Raw genomic sequence first — 20,958 nt, 5'->3', positions numbered from 1 at the left:
TAAGAAAGACCTCTTATAGTTAGTGGATCTGTAGATGAGATGGTGAAGAAGCCAAGGAATCTATAAGGATAAGGAAAAAGAGCATTCCAGGAAAGAGGGAGAGGCAGTGAAAATGCCCAGAGTTTTGGAAATGCAATGTCATGAGGGAAGAACAAGGAGGCCAGTGTCATTGACTGGTAGAGTGTGTGTATTGGGGGGAGGGGGTTCCTAATTATAACGAATTTTAAAAGCCAAAGAGAGTTTATTTTTGGTCCTAAAAGCAATTAAACAGAGGGGATATGGTTAGATCTTTTCTACTGGAATAGACAATACCAATTTAAACAACTAAGAAAATGGGCTATAGTGGGGAGAGATCTGAGGCAGGGAGAACTATCACTAGGGTACTATAATAGTCCAGGTGTTGGGTGATAAAAGCCTACGCCAGGGTGGTTGGGGAGGGGGGAAGCATAGCAAGAAGTCAAAGATCACACCTAGACTGTTAACTTTAGGATCTACAAGTATGATCGTGCCTTCAATAGTAACAAGGAAGTTCAAAAAAGGGAAGACTAAGGAAAAGATAAGGAAATTCTGTTTTGGACATGCTGAGTTAAGCTGTCTAATAGGTATTTGGAAATGATAATCAGCATAGATTCAACTTAGTAAGCAGAGTCTGGATGAAGATTCAACAAAGAAGACTGAAAAGAAGCAATTAGACAGATAAGAGAAGAACCTATCATGTCATGAAACCAACAGAGAAGAAAATTTCAAGGAGCTATCCTCTAGAAAAGAGGATATCAAATTAGATGATCCACAATGTCAAAGGTTGCAGAGAGGTGAAGAAAAATAAGGATTGAGAAAAGGTCATCAGATTTGGCAACTGAGAGATAATAACTCTGGAGGACAATTTCAGTTAAATAAGGTCACAAGTCAGAACACCAAGTGAGTTAAAGAGAAAAGATAATGAAAACCTGTCTATTTACTTCCCAGACCCTGGCAAATCTCTCTTCTGCACACTTCAATAATGTTATCTTCAAAAGTTGCATAGGACAGATAAACAATTGCTTTTTCAACCCCTAATCCTTAAATGGGGGGACCGAGGAGGGAATTTTACAAGGTAAATAAAAAGATTCCTTTAATTCATTTTCCTTTACGCTAAGCTTGCTTTAATTTTTCCCATATCGTAAAAAGAGATAGGAAAAGAACCTGACTAAATGCAAAGCATGAAAAAGATTACCTCTTGCTTAATTACCTATATAATGTTCTGAATATCTCCTATTACTGTATCATTTTATATTTTCCAAGCAATATTACCTTGCTAAGAATCCATAATCAAAATAACAGTGAATGCTTTCTACACTGGTCATGGAAGTATATGCAGAAGTGCTTCTCTTTAATCTCGTATGATGAAACACACTTCAAAAATCACCCCCAAATATGGTTGGGGATGTAGACTCTAAATGAATATCCTAGTGCAAACATAAAGATCATGGAAATAAGTTCTGATCAAGGACACAAGTAATACCCAATGAAATTGCATGTTGGCTTCAGGAAGAGTGGGTAAAGGGAAGGGAGGGAAAGAATGTGATTATTGTAACCAAGGAATAATGTTCTAAATTGACTAAATAAACTTATTCAAATGAAAAAAAAACACAAAATCATCCCCAAAAGAATGGGCTATTTATTGTTCAAAAATTATGGATGTTTTACATATACTTCCACCAACAGAGAAAACACTATGAACAAGTATCTATTAAGTACCTACTATTTGCCAGACATATTGATGGGTTCTGGGCATTCAAATGCAAAGAATGAAAAAAATCCCTCTTGACATTCTTCATTTAGACATAGCCCTATTAGTCTACTATTCTATATAGTTAAGTACTTTCTGCACAACTAATCTATGCTACTTGCACAGGGAAAATATAAAAGCAGTATATATTCCTTGAGTACAGTGGACATTAGTTCATGAGTCAAAATACATGTGCATGAAGTTATAAACGTGATATATAACAAATATAGTAAATGGGGGAGGGGCTGTTAATAGGAGATCAATAAAGGCTAGAATAATCAGAGAACAAGGAAGCTGGATTTTGGTCACACTAGAGAGAAGAGGATACAAGTAGAAGTATTCATATGGGAATGAATATAGTATATTAATGTGGTTGTAAAAAGACTCTCCTATGAGAGAATGCAAACCTCTCCCTTGTTTGCAGAGATTGGAGTGATGGATGTGGTATAGAACACATATTATGTGTTCCTTGCACCATATATATATATATAATGTAGTTCCTACCTTTCTTTGAGATTTTTTTCTCTATTTTTAAGTGTGTTAATGTGGATGGCTTTGGGGGGGAGGGAGTATTCATCTGGAAATGTGTAAAAATATGTAAAAAATATATGATTTTTAAAGAGATTATCCTGAATAGAATACCAAAAAAAGGTTGGCTGGTAGTAAATAAAAATTGGATAGGCACCTTAGACAAAATAAAATACTTAGGAATCTATCTCCCGAAACAAACACAGGAACTATATGAACACAACTACAAAACACTCTCCACACAACTAAAACTAGACTTGAACAATTGGAAGAACATTAACTGCTCATGGATAGGACGAGCCAATATAATAAAAATGACCATCCTACCCAAACTCATCTATCTATTTAGTGCCATACCCATGGAACTTCCAAAAAATTTTTTTACTGATTTAGAAAAAACCATAACAAAGTTCATTTGGAAGAACAAAGGATCAAGGATATCCAGGGAAACAATGAAAAAAAATACAAAGGGGGCCTTGCAGTCCCAGATCTCAGACTATATTATAAAGCAGAGGTCATCAAAACAATTTGGTACTGGCTAAGAGACAGAAAGGAGGATCAGTGGAATAGATTTGGGGTAAGTGACCTCAGCAGGACAGTATACGACAAACCCAGAGAACACAGCTTTTGGGATAAAAATACACTATTTAATAAAAACTGCTGGGAAAATTGGAGGACAGTGTGGGAAAGAGTAGGTTTAGATCAACACCTCACACTCTACACCAAGATAAATTCAAAATGGGTGATTGACTTGAACATAAAGAAGGAAACTATAAGAAAATTCGGCGAACACAGAATAGTATACATGTCAGACCTTTGGGAAGGGAAAGATTTTAAAACCAAGCAAGACTTAGAATGAGTCACAAAATGCAAAATAAATAATTTGGAATACATCAAATTAAAAAGTTTTTGTACAAACAAAACCAATGTAACTAAAATCAGAAGGAAAGCAACACATTGGGAAGCAATCTTCATAAAAACCTCTGACAAAGGTTTAATTACTCAAATTTACAAAAATCTAAATCAATTGTACAAAAAAATCAAGCCATTCTCCAATTGATAAATGGGCAAGGGACATGAACCGGCAGTTCTCAGCCAAAGAAATCAAAACTATTAATAAGCACATGAAAAAGTGCTCTTCATCTCTTATAATCAGAGAGATGCAAATCAAAACAACTCTGAGGTATCACCTCACACCTAGCAGATTGGCTAACATGACAGCTATGGAAAGTAATGAGTGCTGGAGGGGATGCGGCAAAGTAGGGACACTAATTCATTGCTGGTGGAGTTGTGAATTGATCCAACCATTCTGGAGGGCAATTTGGAACTATGCCCAAAGGGTGATAAAAGACTGTCTGCCCTTTGATCCAGCCAGAGCACTGCTGGGTTTGTACCCCAAAGAGATAATGGGGAAAAAGACTTGTACAAGAATATTCATAGCTGCACTCTTTGCGGTGGCCAAAAACTGGAAAATGAGGGGATGCCCTTCAATTGGGGAATGGCTGAATAAATTGTGTTATATGTTGGTGATGGAATACTATTGTGCTCAAAGGAATAATAAAGTGGAGGAATTCCATGGAGTCTTGAACAACCTCCAGGAAGTGATGCAGAGCGAAAGGAGCAGAACCAGGAAATCATTATACACAGAGGCTGATACACTGTGGTACAATCAAAAGTAATGGACTGCTCCCTTAGGGACAATGCAATGTCCCTGAACAATCTGCAGGGATCTAAAAAATACTATCCACAAGCAGAGGATAAACTGTGAGAGTAAAAACACCGAAGAAAAGCAACTGCTTGACTACAGGGATGGAGGGGATATGACTGAGGAGAGACTCTAAATGAACACTCTAGAGCAAATACCAACAACACGAAAATGGGTTTGAGTCAAGAACACATGTGATATCCAGTGGAATCATGTGCCGGCTATGGGAGAGGTGGGGGGGGGGAGGGGGGAGGAAAAGAAAATGATTTTTGTTTCCATTGAATAATATTTGGAAATGACCAAATAAAATAATGTTTAAAAAAAATTGGATAGGCAGAAAAATACCAGATTATGAAAGGCCTTGAAAATTAGGTGGAAAATTTTTTATTTGATGACAAGAAACTGGACTTTTTTTTTTAATGCTATAATAAAAGCCACAGTCTGTAAATAGTATGCAGGATGGGATGGAGAAAAGACTGAAAATGGGGAAGCAATAATGCAGACATGGGGTGATGAGGGCCTATGTTATTATATGAAGAGTTTTTCATGAAAAAGATGCTGAATAGTTTTTTTCTATGTGTCCAAGGAATATCAAACAACAAAAAATTAAAGCAGAGGGGAAAAGGGCTAAATAGTTATCAAGATCCCTTGATGCTTTTATAATTCTAATTATGATTATGATTTGTTTTCTATCAAATAACAAATTGTTAAAAACAAAATATTAATATTTTACCCCATCTATAGCAATATGATCAAAATTAATACACTGCCCAAGTAGTTAAAAGATCTCACAAAAAAGAACGTAACGAAGTATATAATCAGGTACCTCTCTCATAGCATGGCTAGGAGAAGAATCCTAACCGAATAAGAGATAAAAGAGAACATAGAAAAAAGAAATGGGCAAGTTCAGTTACATGATATCCAAAAAGCTTTTTCACAAACATATAGACAACTAGGATAAGAAGAGAAACCATTGCTTGAGGGAGGGAGAAAGGAGTGTGAATGAAAAGATTATGCAGTCAATGATTCTGACAAGGATATGAAAATCCAAGTATAGGGAATTAGGGACAGCTAGGTGGCTCAATAGATTGAGAGCCAGGCCTAGAAATGGGAGGTCATGGGTTCAAATCTAACCTCAGGTATTTACTTAGCTGTGTGACCTTGGGCAAGTCACTTAACCCCTATTGCCTAGCCCTTACCACTTTTCTACCTTGGAACCAATACACAATATTGATTCTAAGATAGAAGGTAAGGGTTTAAAAAAATTATAGGGAATATACATAAATATATAACCAAGAGAAACTCCTTAATGAATAAGGAATAAAAAATCTATAAACAAATAATACTTTAAAAAAGGAATTACAAACTATTTACAAACATGTTCAACAAAATATTAACAACCATATAAGATTGATTCAAATTACTTAAGTGCTTAGTATGGGCCACCTTATACAGAGCAAATTGGTAAAGATGACAAAAGATAAACAGTCATTGTTAGAGGAGCTGAGCTGTAGAAAAACAGGCACACAAATACACTTTTACTGAAGTACTGAAATGGTTCAAATGTTCTGGAAAACAATTCTGAATGACACTAAAATCCATACCCTTTGACTCAGAGATGTCCACTAAGCAGATACCCCAAGGAAGTCAATATATACACCAAACTATTTATAGCTGCACAGCACTCTTTGTGGTAGGGGAAAAAATAAAAATAAAGTAAGTCCTCACTGTCTGGGAAATGACTAAACAAACTTGTATTTAAATAATATCATATTACTCTGTCACTAGAAATAATAAAAACAATGAATTCAGAGAGGCATGGGAAGACTTCTATAAACTACAACCAAGAAAACAATATACACAATTATAATAATGTAAGTGGATTTTAAAACAAACCAAAAAAAAAAAAAAAACACAAACCAAAACTCTGTGTAATGACTAAGCTTGGTGCTGGGAAGATCTAAGATACAGTCCCCTCACTGCAAAGGTATGGATATGGAATGTTATGGTACTGTTCGACATAATTGATAAGCTGATTAGTTTTAGTCAACTGCTCCCCCACCACTGCCCTTTTTAATCTTTGTTACAAGGGAAAGCTTTTGGGGGGTAGGGAAGAGAGTAATATGTTCAGAGACAAAATATGATCTAAAGATAAAGTATAAAAAATAAGATACAGAACACTATACATAATGTCATACTTTTTCAAAGGGTTGGTTAGATTTATTGTTTCTTTTTATCTTTATAAGGGACTAATCTCATGGAGTTAAGAGAAAGAAGAAACTGGAAAATGCTGGTGATATAAAAATGAATCAATACAATTTATCTTAATACTAAAATTAAAAATCTATTTTAAGTAATCCTTAGTTTTAAAGTCTTCATTAAGTCCACTAAGTATATATATGGCAGATAGGTGGTGCAAGGGATAGAGCACAGGGCCTGAAAGTCAAGAAGATCCAAGTTCAAACATAGGCTCAGATGCTTATTAGCTGTGTGACCCTGGGCAGATCACTTAACCTGTATGCCTAAGTTCCTTATTTGTAAAATGAGCTGGAGAAGGAAATGGCAAACCACTCTACTACTTTTGTCAAGAAAACCTCAAATGCAGAAATAAAGAGTCAGACACAACTGAAATGACCAAACGACAACAAAGATATGTACAGTATGACTAAAAGAGTTAACATGAACAGATAGCAGTCCAATATCTGTTTCTGACCCAGTGGCACTGCAGAAGCATGTGAAGAAAATAATAGATAGAATCCAGATCTATTCAAAAAAACCAAAAGCCATTTCCCAATGAAACTAGATAGTAAAATTCTTATACTAGTTATCCTATACAATTTGGCAATCTAATTTTAAAATCGCATAATCTACCCATGAAATTTTCTTAGAATTGAGAATTAAATATTCTTGGTCTCCAAAAGGCCTCCCTGATGTTTCTCAACACAAGACACACTTTATCTCCCAATTCTGGGAATTATTGTCCTTCCATGCCTAGATATCTCTTCATCTCCAGCTCCTGGTTTCTCTGGCTTCCTCCAAGCTCCAGGTAAATGTACAATAGTCTATGCTAAAAAGACAAAAATAAATTGGATATGTTCCCTCACTTTCCAAGAGCTTTATAATCAGTGAGAGATTCAAGATTCAAGAAGAAAAAGGATGTACTGTAATACAAAACAGAATAAAAAACATGAAAGGTAAAAACTGCTATGAAAATGAAGAAGAAATAAGTTCTGGCATGGTTCTCAAGAAAGATTTCATATATTTAGTAGCTTTGGGGCTAGGTCTTAAAGAATGGGAAGCATTTCAACTGACATAAAAGGGAAGAAAATGCAATTCAGGTATGGAAATGGTTCCAGCAAAGAAACAACAGATATTAAGAAGTTGAGGAAAAAATGGATAGGCTTGAAGCAGAAGATGAGACAAATGGAAAGAAGATAATGGAAAATGCAAAGTTTTGATGAAGAATGAACAAAGAAGGCTCCTAAAGGCCCAGGAAAAAAGAAAATCATAACTGGGGCACAGAAGGTTAAGTCTTTAAAATAAAGACACTTTCTCTTCTGAGAATTTCTTCCACACCTCGATGAAGAATAAGACAAGAGTCAGGTTCTAGATAGCTGCTCTCTAGTCACAAGCCAGAGCATCAGTCTCTGCAGCAACAAGTAATAGTGTCACACAGATTAACATTTCTATTTCAACTGGCACTTCTAATTTGACTAGAGAGAAGCTGCTGGTATGGGCCACTTGCTACAGAGATAGAGATACTGCCACAGGGATGTTGCCACAGGGGATTGCTCTAAATAGATACTGGGGAATGTTCTGGGATTTGCCTACCGATCCCTACTGATGACTAGTGGATCAAATTTCTCCTAATCTCCTCCTATCCTCTCTTCCTCCCTCCTTCACCCTCTCCTCCCTGTCTCCCTCACCTCCCAGTTCTTCTTGAAGCCTTTGGCTTCTTCCCTCCCCCCTGAGTGAACTATAAAGATACTCTTTTCTTTTCCTTTTCAGGTCAAGGGTTTTATTGGGAAACAGGATGGGAAACTGAGGTAAGAGAGATGAGGGTGTCCCTAATCTAAAATGAAGATTATGAGGGCTTAGGAAGTCACAACTGTGACAGAGGGATAGTCAGAGATGGAGGACAACAGTTAAAATCTTCTTTCTTCTTCACAAAGTCATCAAGGTCTCTCAGCTTAACTCCAGAACTTCCCCCACCCCCACCCCCAAGAGTCTTTCAGTCTGGGACAGAACTAACAAAATTAGTTCGGGGCTTCTTCCCCCTCAGCCAGCCACCAAGAAAAGTCTCTCCTTCAGCCTGGCTTTCCTCCAACCCTTGGTCAGTCAAATCTCAGAGAGAGCAGAGGTTTCTCCCTTGGTCGGAGAGCCCCCAAAACCAAGCCAGTCCTACAAGGGTCCTCAGCCAGCCTCAACTGCCAACTCCTGGGAACATTCCATTTGGAACCTTCTTCTTGAGTGACAGTCAGGTCCCCAGCCTTGGTTCTTGTATCTTGGCTTGTCCTGCAAAACCTCTCCCTCTTCAAGTCTCTACCACAATATATACAGTGCAAATGAAAGGTAATTTCAAAGGCAAGGCAATAGCTTAGGGGCATAAGAGGGCCTAGAATAGTGAGGGTGAACCTATGGCATGGGTGCTAAAGATGGCACACACAGCACTCTCTGTGGGCATGCAGCTGCTCTCTCCCCCCAGAGTTCATTATTATAAAGGCAGAGGGACTCAGGTAAGAGTTGCTCCCCACCCCTCTCCACCCAGGATGAGGACATTCCTCACTTCACCAGCCTCTAGATTTCAGAAGCCTATCTCCAAAATAGATATTATCTCTTTTCTAGATTTTTATCACGCTATCCTCTTGATTCTCCTTCCTGTCAGAGTACGTCTTAGATTCCTTTTCCCAAATATTACCCATACTCTCACCCTTTTAATGAGAGATATATCCCAAGACTTTATCCTGGGATCTCTTCTCTATTCTCTTTCTCTTGGTAAATATTGGGCTCCAAATGGTTTAATTGTCAACTCTGGAAAAATGAGTACCACATCCTGTGCTCCGTCCCACATCATGAACTGCCTACTGGAAATTTGAATGAGATATCTCATAGATAGCTCAAGCTCACTGAGAGCAATACAATGATCCAGGACAATTATGAGGGACTTATGAAAAAGAATGTTATCTATCTCCAGAGAAAGAATTGTAGGAGTAGCAATTCAGATGAAAACACATGATTTATCATTTGTTTATTTGGGTGTATGTTTTCGGGTTTGGGTTTTATAAGATTATTCACTTACAAAAATGAATAACATTCAAATGTTTTGCATGATAATACATGTATAACCCAGAATGAATTGTTTGCCATTTGTGGGAGGGGAGAGGGAAAAAGGGAGGGAGACAATATGGATCGTGTAACTTTGGAAAACTGATATGGAAATTAGTTATTAAAATAAAAAATCCAAATAAAAATAACTAAAGCTCAACATGTTTAAAACAGAAATCTTTATCTTGCCTCCAGAACTCCTCCTTCTTCCAAACTTCCCAATAACTCTGAAAGGCATCAATATTCTAGTCTCAAAAGCTTATGAGTTCAAACACATCTCTTTACTCTGTCACCTCTCATAACCAATTAATTGCCAAATCTTATTTCTACCTTCACAACATCCATCACTTTTCACCTAATTTCAGATCTTCATCACTCTTACCTGAACGAGCAAATTGAATGGGTTATCCAACCTCAAGTCTTTCCTTACTCCAAACTATCCTACACCCAGCTTCTAAAGTAATTTTCCTAAAGCACTGGTCAGAATATATCACTCCCCTACTGAATAAACAAACTCCAGTGGCTCCTTATTGCCTTAACATTTATTGAATGTAAGCTCTTCTGGCTTGTAAAGGTCTGTCCAACCTGGTCCCAACTACTTTGCCGTAAACACATTACTTCCCTCAGTTCCAAAATCTAAAGTCTAACAAAACTAATCCTTCTATTTCTCACACACATTTTATCACCTTTCCCTAAGCCTTTTTACTGACTATCCTCTATGCCTGGAATGTACCTTCTCTTCTCACCACCACTGTAAAGAATGCCTTTCCTCCTCAAGATTCAATTCAAATGCCACCTTCTACATTCTGCTTTTCCTGATTCCCTTCCAATTGCTAGTACCTTAATTCTCTAAACTATCTTATATTGATTTCATATGTATTCTGTATATGTTTATATCTGTATTTTGTCTCCCTCAACAAAATGTAATCCTCTTGGAATGAAAGACCTTTTCCTTTCTGTCTTTGTATTGACAGTCCCTAGTAGAAGCAGTAGTTGTAGTAGCAACAGCAACAGCAACAGCAATGACAGCAGTAAGAGTAGCGATAAGAGGAAGAGAAAGAGGAGTAATAGTAACTAGTCTTTATATAGCACTTAATCTGAACATAGTAGGTGCTTAATTGATTGATTGGTTTCATTATTTTCTTTGGTACCATTCATTAACCCAGTAATGAAAAGAGACAATATATTCAAAAAGCATAAGAAAACAGAAAAGGTGGTAGAAGGAAAAATTGGTCAATTTCAGACAGTTTCAGAACTCAAAAAATCTAGAAATATCAAACTGTAGGTATGTCTAAGAAACTGGTAGGTAGTTAAAGTAGAATGGAGATAGTGGCCACAAATTGAACTTTTAAAATAGAATATAACCTAGATCATGGACTACCTAATAAAAGATTACAGCTGAAGGAGGGCTCCACAACTTACTAGCTAGCTGTGTGTTACTCAGTCCCTCTGGGACTCAGCTTCCTCATCTGCAAAATGAAGGAGCTGGATTAGAGCATCTCTAAGTTACCTTCCAGCTATAACATTCTATGATTCTACATGCAACCTAACACAGGCAATATCTTAATGGACTTTAAAAAAAACAACAACTGAAACATGTGTTTATAATACTTTAAGTAGCCATAAAATTTATTTAAGAGATAGTTAATAAAGTTAGACCAAACAGAATCAAAATAGGTACTTGATTAAAAAAAAAATCACTCACTAGTTATTTACTTACTTTAGAGGTAGTTCTGTGCTCCAAACTTATTCCAAGGACATTCTGTAACCATTCCTTAAAAGTTGGCAAAGGCATGCCACTAAGAGGGTACCTGGAATACAGGGGAGGCAAAATTACATTCTTAACATTTCTTAGAAAGACTTTAACATACTTCAAAGAAATAGCTTGACTTAAAAACAAAATACCAATGCAGAGGACCATAAAATAAATAAGATATTAAAGTCAATGTTACTAGAATCTGTAATTTTTTTTAAAGAACTCTTTATATCATTGCAGAATGGCAACAGTTCTGAAACTTACAGGCTTACAGGGTTGCCTAAGTCACTGTGAGATTCTGATTTGTCTGGGATGATATATAAAAAGTTTTTTTAAAAGGTGCAATGTGAACCCATGTCTTGTTTATCCTACTATGCTGTGCTTCCTTGTAAGAGGAGGAAAAGTTTGCTTTTTCAGCTGGAGGGGAGGAAAAAGGGAAGAGGGTAATCAGGAAAGCTTCCTGGAAAAGGTAATATCTAATTTAGGCCTTGAAAGAATAGAATGATTTCAATAAACAGATGAAACAAGGCATACATTCCAGGTTAATTGAATGAATGAAAAAAAGATCAGAATATCAAATGGAATGGGGAGAAGTAGGGAATCAGTCTGTAGTCTAATTTGATTGGAAACACAAAGTACATGAAAGGAGAAGTAAATTATACCAGAAAAGTGGGGTGAATAATTGTGCAGCCATTAAATGCCAGGCTGATTTGTATTTAATTGCAGAAGCAATAAAAAAAATTTAAGACTCCTGATTCTTCAATGAAATACCCATTTATTAGAAAGCTCATTTTGGCAAATGTGGAAAAGGGTGAACTGAAGAAGAAAGGAGAATGAGGGCAAGAAGAGACTCTGGGTACTTAACTGACCAGACAATAAAAAGGAACTAAACTAGGATGATACAGTAGGAGTGGGAAAGAGAAGATGAAATGGAGATATTATAAAGAAAGAATTGACAAGGTAATGCAATAGTTTAGTAAATAAGAGTTCCAGGAAGACCTGGATCCAAATCCTGCCTTAGACACTTATTAGCTGGGACCCTGGGAAAGTCTCTCAAACTCTCTGTATCTCAGTTTTCTCATCAGTAAAACAAGGAAGTTGGACTCAGTGGTCTATGATCTCTATCAGCCTTTTATCTATATGAAAGAAAAAGAAAGACAAGACTCTAAGATTTGAAGCCTAAGTAATTAGGAAGGTTTCCACAAAAATGTGGAAACTAGAAAGGACAGGATTTTTTTTTTATTTCATTGTTGCTATTGCCCTTAATATGAGTTTAGTTCTGAACACATTAAGTTTGAGGTGCTGAAATCTCTGGGCAGAGATGTTCAGCAAACAGATAGAAATATAGGCCTAGAACTCATAGAAGGAAAGGGAACTAGATGAATGGATTTAGAAGTTACCTGCAAAGAGGTGATAATTGCTATGGGAATAAATAAAATTTCCAAGAGAACAAAGAGAAGGCTAAGGGGAAAGGGAAAAGTAGATTCCAAAAATTTTAGAAAAATTTTCACTTAAAAAGGTGGGAAATAAAAGTGTTGATATTTAAAGGATAAGCTTCAGTTATCTAGAAAATTCACATATATTTATTAATTCATTATTTATTAAATGTTTACTATGTGCCAGACACTGTTAAATAGTGGGAGGTAAAAAATAAAAACATGCTAGATAGTCTATGCCCTCAAGAAGCTTACATTTCAATGAGGGAAAGCCAACACATAAAGGGCAGCTGAATGGGGTGGGGTGAGGGGGATGATTAGAAATATGTATACAATGTCATGATTAATAATGTCTAGGAAGTGCTGTGGGGGCTTGAAACCAAGCAAGATAAGGCCATGTCTAGCCCATCAAGCTCAAGAGTTGTTCCCAGAGTAGAGTCCAGTTTTCTAATAGAGAAGGAGATATGATGACTCAAGTATAGAAACATAGTTAGTTCTGGTAGTCCTGTGGAGGCCTGGAACCAAGCAAGGTAAAACCAAAAAACAAAATTATCATCATCATCATAATTGCCTATATTATAATAATAATCACTTACATAATAAATATATTAATAATATGTTAACATTGTATATTATGTTATACTATTATCATATGATAATATGTATATTTGTGTATATATTCGATTTACATATGTGAACTATTACAAAGACCCCTACTTAAAACAATTTTTACATAATACAAATTTGCCCATGGACTTGGGAAAGGGAGGGAGAACAGGAGAAAGGAGGCTAGCACATCGTTCAAGGACATGTAAGGGCCAGGGACAGAGAAGCAAGAGGAAGAACAAGGTGTAGACAGACAAGCAGGGAGAGACAAGGGAGCAGGTGGGTGAAGCAGGGAGGTGGAATGGGACAAAAATCTCTTCTCTTCAGCCCACAGTTCTCAAGTTAAGCCCCTATCTGATGCCAGCAGCAGTGGTGGTCTCTCCACTGATTACATTCTTCTTGAAGATTTTTTTAAGAGGTTTTTTTGTTCGTTTGCTTTTTGGTTTTTTTGGTGGAGAGGTGGGGAGGCTATAGACCATTGAGCAAAGGGGCAGGAGCAGGGGAAAAAAGAGCACAGTACTGTAAAGTTAATAGAAGTGGTTTTTAGAAAGAGTATTTCATTCAGAATTCTTTATAAAACAAAGTTGAATTTGCTTAATGCAAATTTAAATACTGCCAGAATTATCTGTGTGCATGTATGTATATACAATTTCATTTGAACTTCACACAAACCCTGGGAGATAGATGTAAAATTCCCATTTTACAGAATAAGGAAACTAAGGCAGGCAGAAGTTAAGTAATTTGCACAGAGATAAATAGCCAATAAGTATCTAAAGTAAGAATGAAGTTGGGTCATCATGACTTTCAAGTCCACTACAATACTTAAATGCTTATCAAAGTAAGAAGGGTTCCAGAGCTAAAAACCTGATAGGAAGAAAGAGGGTGGTATCCAAAGTAGAGCTTTTTTTTAATGTATTCATTAAAACTTATATCACAGTTTTAATTATCCTAATTGATGATCTATTACAAGGGTTTACCTAACCCTTGACCTAACAAAGATTTCCACAATCCATCTCTAAGATGCTTTCTGCCATCACATCTTCCTCTCTATGGCTTGAAGTGACTTATCTTTCTCTGGTAGGTGAGCAAAACTGGCAGCCAGTCTACCAACTGATCAATCACTAACTAATACTATTAGCCACCAGTTAACACAAGACCTATCATATACCCTCACGAGAATTAAGAAAGAGAAAAGGTTAGTTCTTGTCAGAAAAAAAGTTAAATGTCCTCAAATTACAACATACACTTGTTATTTACCAAATGTGAAATTTCCTCTTTTGGACTGTATAAAGAAAGGATATACCCACCATTTCCTACCAGCTGTATTCCTTAGACTTGGGTCCTACCACCTTGGACACCCAGGAAACTTCTTCCCCACTAAACTCATCATCCTGTGAAACTGTAAAGGCTTTGATATTCATATCTCTTCAGGACCTTACAGCACTCTCTGCCCCTTTTGACTGAAGAGCAGAGCAACAAACTTTCCAAAGCTCCCATTTAAAGAAGTCTAACAGAACACCCAAAGCTTCATTTCTCACCTGCTGCACTTCTTGGACTAGCCTTTACTGTGCCAACTACCTTCTCTCCCTATCTTATTCCCACTTTTCAGCTTTCTTTTGTGTGTTGTCTTTCATCACTAGATTATAAGATCTTTAAGGGAAAGAATCATCTCTTTTTATCCTATATCTCCAACACTTGCTGCTTGGCACATATAAATTTAATGCTGGCTAGATGACTGACATAGTCCATGATAGAGGGAATTTGTCTGGCAAGCATGTCTCCTTACTTTATGTATTACTTAATACACAAGAGAATTGCTGAATAAAATTGTCAAGGAATGTTTTTAACATTTATAAGAAAAGCCTAGAAATGGATGAATCTTTGAAACTGCATTTTGCTCTTCTGAGTCATGTTTTATTTACAAACAAACAAAACAATGGAATGTGGCATTTCTCCATGTCAAGTAACAAAAATTGTATTTTATTATATAAAAGTTTATAAAAGCTAAACTCTAAAACATTTAAGTGATTCTTTTTAACCTTATCACTTGTCACCAGTACCACCATCAACACAGAAAATGCTCCCACATACCACAAGAGTAAAAAAACAAACAAACAAACAAAACAATGGAAAAATTGGTCATGTCTAAAAATATATTATTAATTCTGCTCCTTATATATGCATACTAACTCTCTGCCAAGGCATGTCATACCATCAGTTTACTTAGTCCTTTAATCTTGATATATTGCTATGATCAAAATTCTGAAGACATTCATTGCTGTTTTCCTTATATTACTGTGGTCATCATGTAAACTTTTCTGGTTCTGTTTTGCTCTGCATCAGTTGACAAGATTATTAGAAGGGAGGAGATCTCAGTCATCTTAATTCAACTCTTTAATTTTGTAGGTATAACCAGAAAGGTTACATGACTTGTCTAAAGTCAGAAGGATATATGGCCAAGTTGGGAGTTAAAAAAAAAAAACAAACCATAACTTTAAGTTTCTACATAATTTCATATTCCTCATATATACTATATTCTTGTACTATAAATGGTTTATCCTCTTCCCCAATAAATATTCCATGTTCCTTTCTTGTGTTTTCAACAGCAATATTATCAATATCTCCAAAGAACACAATCATAAAATTCAAACAAAAGAGATACTATGTTGTATACAAAAATGGTCCTGAGATGCTCATTTGAAAAAAAAAATTGGGGCCAGTAAGCCTCAGAGCATTATAGGGCCTGCTCAGCAAAGTACAATGTCATTCAAAACAGATTAACTTAGCAATACACACAGGAAAAACCAAATGGATGAAAAATACATTTTGCCCAGATTAAGGAATCTAATCAATCAAGCAAATAATAAGCATTTATTATGCATCTATTATATATAATGACAGGAACTGTACTATGTGCTAGGAATACAAAGACAAAAATTAAACAGCCTTCAAGATGCTTATATAATATGGAAGGAGAAAAATGTGTAGTGGATGTATGGGAGAGGGAAGGTTGTACACACATGAAAGAGAGAAAATGAAAGAGACATTACCCTATTCATCCTGAACATACATTCCAAATAGATTGAGGAATGATGCAGTGCTTTCAATAATACCAAAATGCTCCCCAATAAAAAACTCATTTTTTAGATAGTATATGTCATCAAGATGTAGGAATGAATATATGTATATGCACATATATACACACACCAAACCCACACTCCCACATCCATTTCCCCACCCCCCACAGCAATGAATATTTTGGTCTGTAACCTTAAAATTTCTTAGACTTATAAATGTTGGAAATTTCACCATTGGGAAAATTCATACTTGAAAAATTTCCTATTGATAGTGGGAACTCTATTGGAATGTGAACCCCATTGGCATGGGAGGTTCCTCCTCCTCCCTTCTTAAGATTACTTTAGGACAGACACCTTTTGCTGAACAATGGAAAGGGCTTTGACCTATGCTTAAGCATAGAACAGGAATTTCTTTGAGTCATGATTGATTTTAGAACTGATACAAGAGAGATACTTGGAATGACAGAACCAGGTCTTGGAAATTACAATCTCCACCCTACTCAGTCCTAACAGGATTTAGGAAGGGCTACAGCATAGATCAAAATTTAATTATTCCAATCTCTACCCTACTCAGGGTAACAGGATTTAGGAAGGGCTGTAGCAAAGGATCAAGATTTAATTATTTGAGAATATGACCTTCAACAGACATGTGCAAAGCCACAGACCTCTGGGTGGTCTTGGGTTAAGCTAGAGCCACCATTGGCACAGGGAAGACATGGACAGTGATTGGTAGATGTGAGAACTGAGGGGAGGGAACTTGGATGGTTTCCTTAAAGATAGCAGGGTCTGAGGACTAGGGGGGGTTGGTTGGAGAGGTTTTTGGTCTGAGAGGTGGTGCTTTGAGGGTTGGCTCTAAAGGAAGCTGGAGGTGGAGGCCCCTGAGACTTTCTCCATTTTGGTCACGTGAGTAATAGGGACTGATCTCTTTTCTTTGCCCCAGCTATCTAAGGGCTTGGGCCTTTTGGCCCAGCCTAAACAGAAGGGGTATTTAAGCCCTATTCCCTTCTCTCCCCTTTCTCTCTCCCTCTCTCTCTCTATCTCTAATACCTTTCTTCATCCTGTTTGTAATTAAACTCCATAAAAGGTTGACTGCTGACTTGAGTTTTCATTTAGGAATTACATAGCTGAATTCCTTGGCGACCTTAAATTAATATATATCAGTCTTTTAAAGTGATTTCCTTGTCACAGGTCACAGTCTCAAAAGAATCAAAATTATGTGACCCAGTGGCATAATAGAAAAATACAGAATATTAAGGCAAAACTTAATGCAAAATGTGGCACAAAAGACATTATTAACTGCAGTTTAAATAAAAATGGAGGCAGGACAGTCATATAACAAGAACAAGGTTAATAGAAATAGCTAATGGCATGATAGATACAGTACTGCACCTGAAGTCAAGAAGACCTGAATTCAAATTTGGCCTCAGACCCTTACTTAAATGTCTGACCCTGGGCAAGTCACTTCACCTCCTGCCTTAGTTTCTTCAATTGTAAAATGAGGATAATTAATTCCACCTACCTCCCAGAGTTGTTCTAAGGATCAAATGAGTTATCCAAACAGCACTTAGCAAGCACTATGCCTGGCATATAAGAGGAGGTTAATGTATGCTTTAAAAAAAAAATCCAAAAACTACACTGGTATCCACAAAATATAAAAGAAATGAGGGAGGGACTTCAGAATCTTACATCAATTCTATAGAAGATTTATATAAATTAATATGTAAAAATTACAAAGTACAAGAAAACATGGATAGGATATGATCTATACTAATAGAGAGCTAATGAGACCATAGAGGCATTTAAGTCATATTTTACTCAACCACAAATCTTTCATTGGTTCTTTAAAACTTTATGTAGTGGCTGCTAGTAGCACAATGGATAGAGCATCAAATGGCCTGGAGTCAGAAGGACCTGGTTCAAATATGACCTTAGACACTGTGTAACTCTGGGCAAGTCATGTAACTCTTTGCCTCAGTTTCCTCATCTATAAAATAAGCTGGATAAGGAAATGGCAAACTACTCTAGTAGTATCTTTGCAGAGAAAACCCAATGGGGTCACAGAGTCAGGACTGAAATGACTAAACAAAAATGAATACATCTTTAGCCCTCACATATAGTGGAAAATATATATTGATGAGCCTATCACTACTATATCCCATCAAGTACTATTCTACCAAGTTCTCCAGTTAACTCATATGTTTTTCAGCTTCCAGAATTTTTCATGTATTAGCATATGTATTTTTTAGTTGAGTTTTTTCCCTGTCACCTCCCACATTAATACCTTCTTTTGATCTAAGGAAATTTGGGATTTAAAAGGAAAGAATTCTCTTGCCTAGAGATGGCAGAAATTATATCACAATTACCTAATGTAATGTACTCTCTCACCTTCTTAAAGTTAAACACTAATGAATACTGTCTCATTAAGTAACGATAAAATACATTTATCCTTTAAAATTGGTCACAAAAACCTTTATACCTTATCTTAGAGTCAAGCCTGACACCAATACTCTCTTTTGGTTCAGGTTTAATGTCAAGACTAAGTGAAAGCCTACAAATCTTATAGGTGTTAACAAAAGGAATTTTATTTTACCCTTTAACACAGCAAAGACATAACAAAGATGAACTAGGCTTCTGTGAATGAAGCCTCCCTGTCTCCATGTGAAAACCCAGAAGGTTAACAGAACAAAGTATAGGCTACAGAAATCCACCAAGTTGAGGGATCCCAACACCATATGGATGAGATAGTTTTTTAATGCCACTTAAGTGACCATAAAATTGTATCAAGGGAAGCATAGGCCAATCAAGTTCCAAGATTAGCTTTGCTGTCTTTAAGGAAAATTAATTCCTACTGTGGATGAACAGGGGAATGATGACCCTATTCTACCCTAAAAACATTGTGAAAACCAAATGGCTTCAGATTTACGTTTCTTCATAATTTCTCAGTAAAGTATAAGTTCCTTAAGGGCAGGGATTAGTTTTCATTTTTGTCTTTGTAGCCCTAGAGTCGACATAATGCTTTGTATTTTATAGACACTCAATAAATATTTTTAATATTGAATAATTCTTTCCTCCCTAAATGCATACAAATATTAGATTAATGGCACACAAAATATTCAGGTTACACTACATTCTCGTATACAAATACATATTTCTTTTAAAAAAAATGAATCTTACCTTTTCCCAGTCAATTCAATTTGGCCCTTCTTATTAAAGATGAACTTGGAATCATTATATCCCCATCCGTTCCATTTCATAAGTTCTTGCCTAGTTGAAAAAAAGAAAATATATAAATGAGACCCCAGTTACACAGCCCCAATGAGAACAAAAGTCTTGACTTGTTTTCATGAGGATGTAAAAAGAATTATTATATTTACTAAGGAAAACATTAGTTTCCTTAAAAGACTCATAATAGTTAACACAAAGGGAAGTGAGCAGAACCAGGAGAACACTATATACAGTAACAGTAATATTCCAAAAATGATCAACTGTGAAAGACTTAGCTACTTTGATCAAGGTAAATGATTCAAGATAATTTCAAAGAACTCATAATGAAAAATGTCATCTACATCCAGAGATACTACTGGTGAACTCTGAGTACAGATTGAAGCATACTTTTTAAACTCTTTTTTTCTTAAGTATTTTTGTGTGTACTTTTTTTGGTGATATGGCTAATATGGAAATATGTATAATCACTATCAAGTGAGGAGAGAGGTAGGAAATAAGAGAATTTGGAATTCAAAAAAATTTTAATGTTTTTACATATAACTGATAAATGTTTATGGAAATAAAATATATTTTAAAGAGAAAAATATTAGTTTAAGTAAAATGAAATATACATCAGAGAACTCCTTATTAATAGTATTTATCAATTATTTTGCTCTTAATAATTTACTTCATATATAGTGAATAGCCCACTAAATCAACCATAGGATTTACAGCTAAAAGGAGACTTTTTAGAGAACATCTAGTCTAAGGATAGATAAAATATAGCCCCAGGGCCAAATCCAGTAGCTGGTTTTCCACTGGGCCATAATTAGCTGATCTCTGACATAATCTAATTACTACATTTTACAGAGGATAAACTTGAAACCTAGGAAGATAAACCTATGTGTCCAAGATTTCTACATGATTGGAGATAATATTATTAGTGCTTTCCTTAACAGCCATAGAGGGTTTACCCTCTGTACTGAAGGACTTCAAATTCTCTTTATTCAATTAATCAAAAAATATGTATTAAGTGCCAAATACTCATCTGGCCCAATGCTAGGCCCCTTAGAAAACAAAATCAAAATCAAAAGTCCTTGCACCTGGAGCTTATAATCCAACTGAGGCAACCAATAAGTACATACATAGGTAAAAAACAAAATAGATAAAATATAATTCTGAGGAAAAATATTAATAGGGGATAGGAAATCAAGAAAGGTTTCATGTGGAAAGGTACTTAAAAAGAAGCCTTAGAGTAAAGCCAGAGATCATGGCAGAGATCCTAAGAGATGTAAAAAGAGAACATAATTTAGGCATGTGGCAAAAACAGTAAAAAGGTATAGAGGGCTGCACCTGAAGAAGAGTAAGGGAGCCAGTTTACACAGGGCTTTATATGCCAATTAGGAGTTTATATTTTATTTAGAAGTACTAGGGAGGGAGGCAGATGGGTGGCTCAGTAGATTGAGAGCCAGGTCTAGAGACGAGAGGTCCTAGGTTCAAATCTGGCCTCAGCCACTTCCTAGCTGTGTAACCCTGGCCAAGTCATTTGACCC

The 20,958-nt window shown here is 36.1% G+C and overlaps 1 protein-coding gene across 1 annotated transcript in view; it reads right to left on the bottom strand.

Moving 5' to 3' along the window:
- Positions 1 to 20,958, bottom strand: part of AGPS (alkylglycerone phosphate synthase) — a 190,921-nt gene that overhangs the window by 128,898 nt on the left and 41,065 nt on the right. Inside the window, exons 2-3 of the mRNA XM_007494427.3 lie at positions 19,376 to 19,465; positions 11,047 to 11,137 (exon numbers count right to left, since the gene is read on the bottom strand). Coding sequence (XP_007494489.2) covers positions 11,047 to 11,137; positions 19,376 to 19,465 — 181 coding nt within the window. The remainder of the gene's footprint in view (positions 1 to 11,046; positions 11,138 to 19,375; positions 19,466 to 20,958) is intronic.

This window comes from Monodelphis domestica, chromosome 4, assembly GCF_027887165.1.
Source record: "Monodelphis domestica isolate mMonDom1 chromosome 4, mMonDom1.pri, whole genome shotgun sequence".
Classification (NCBI taxonomy): domain Eukaryota; kingdom Metazoa; phylum Chordata; class Mammalia; order Didelphimorphia; family Didelphidae; genus Monodelphis; species Monodelphis domestica.
The sequence above is the reverse complement of the archived record's forward strand: the minus strand, read 5'-3'. Positions and strand labels throughout refer to the sequence as shown.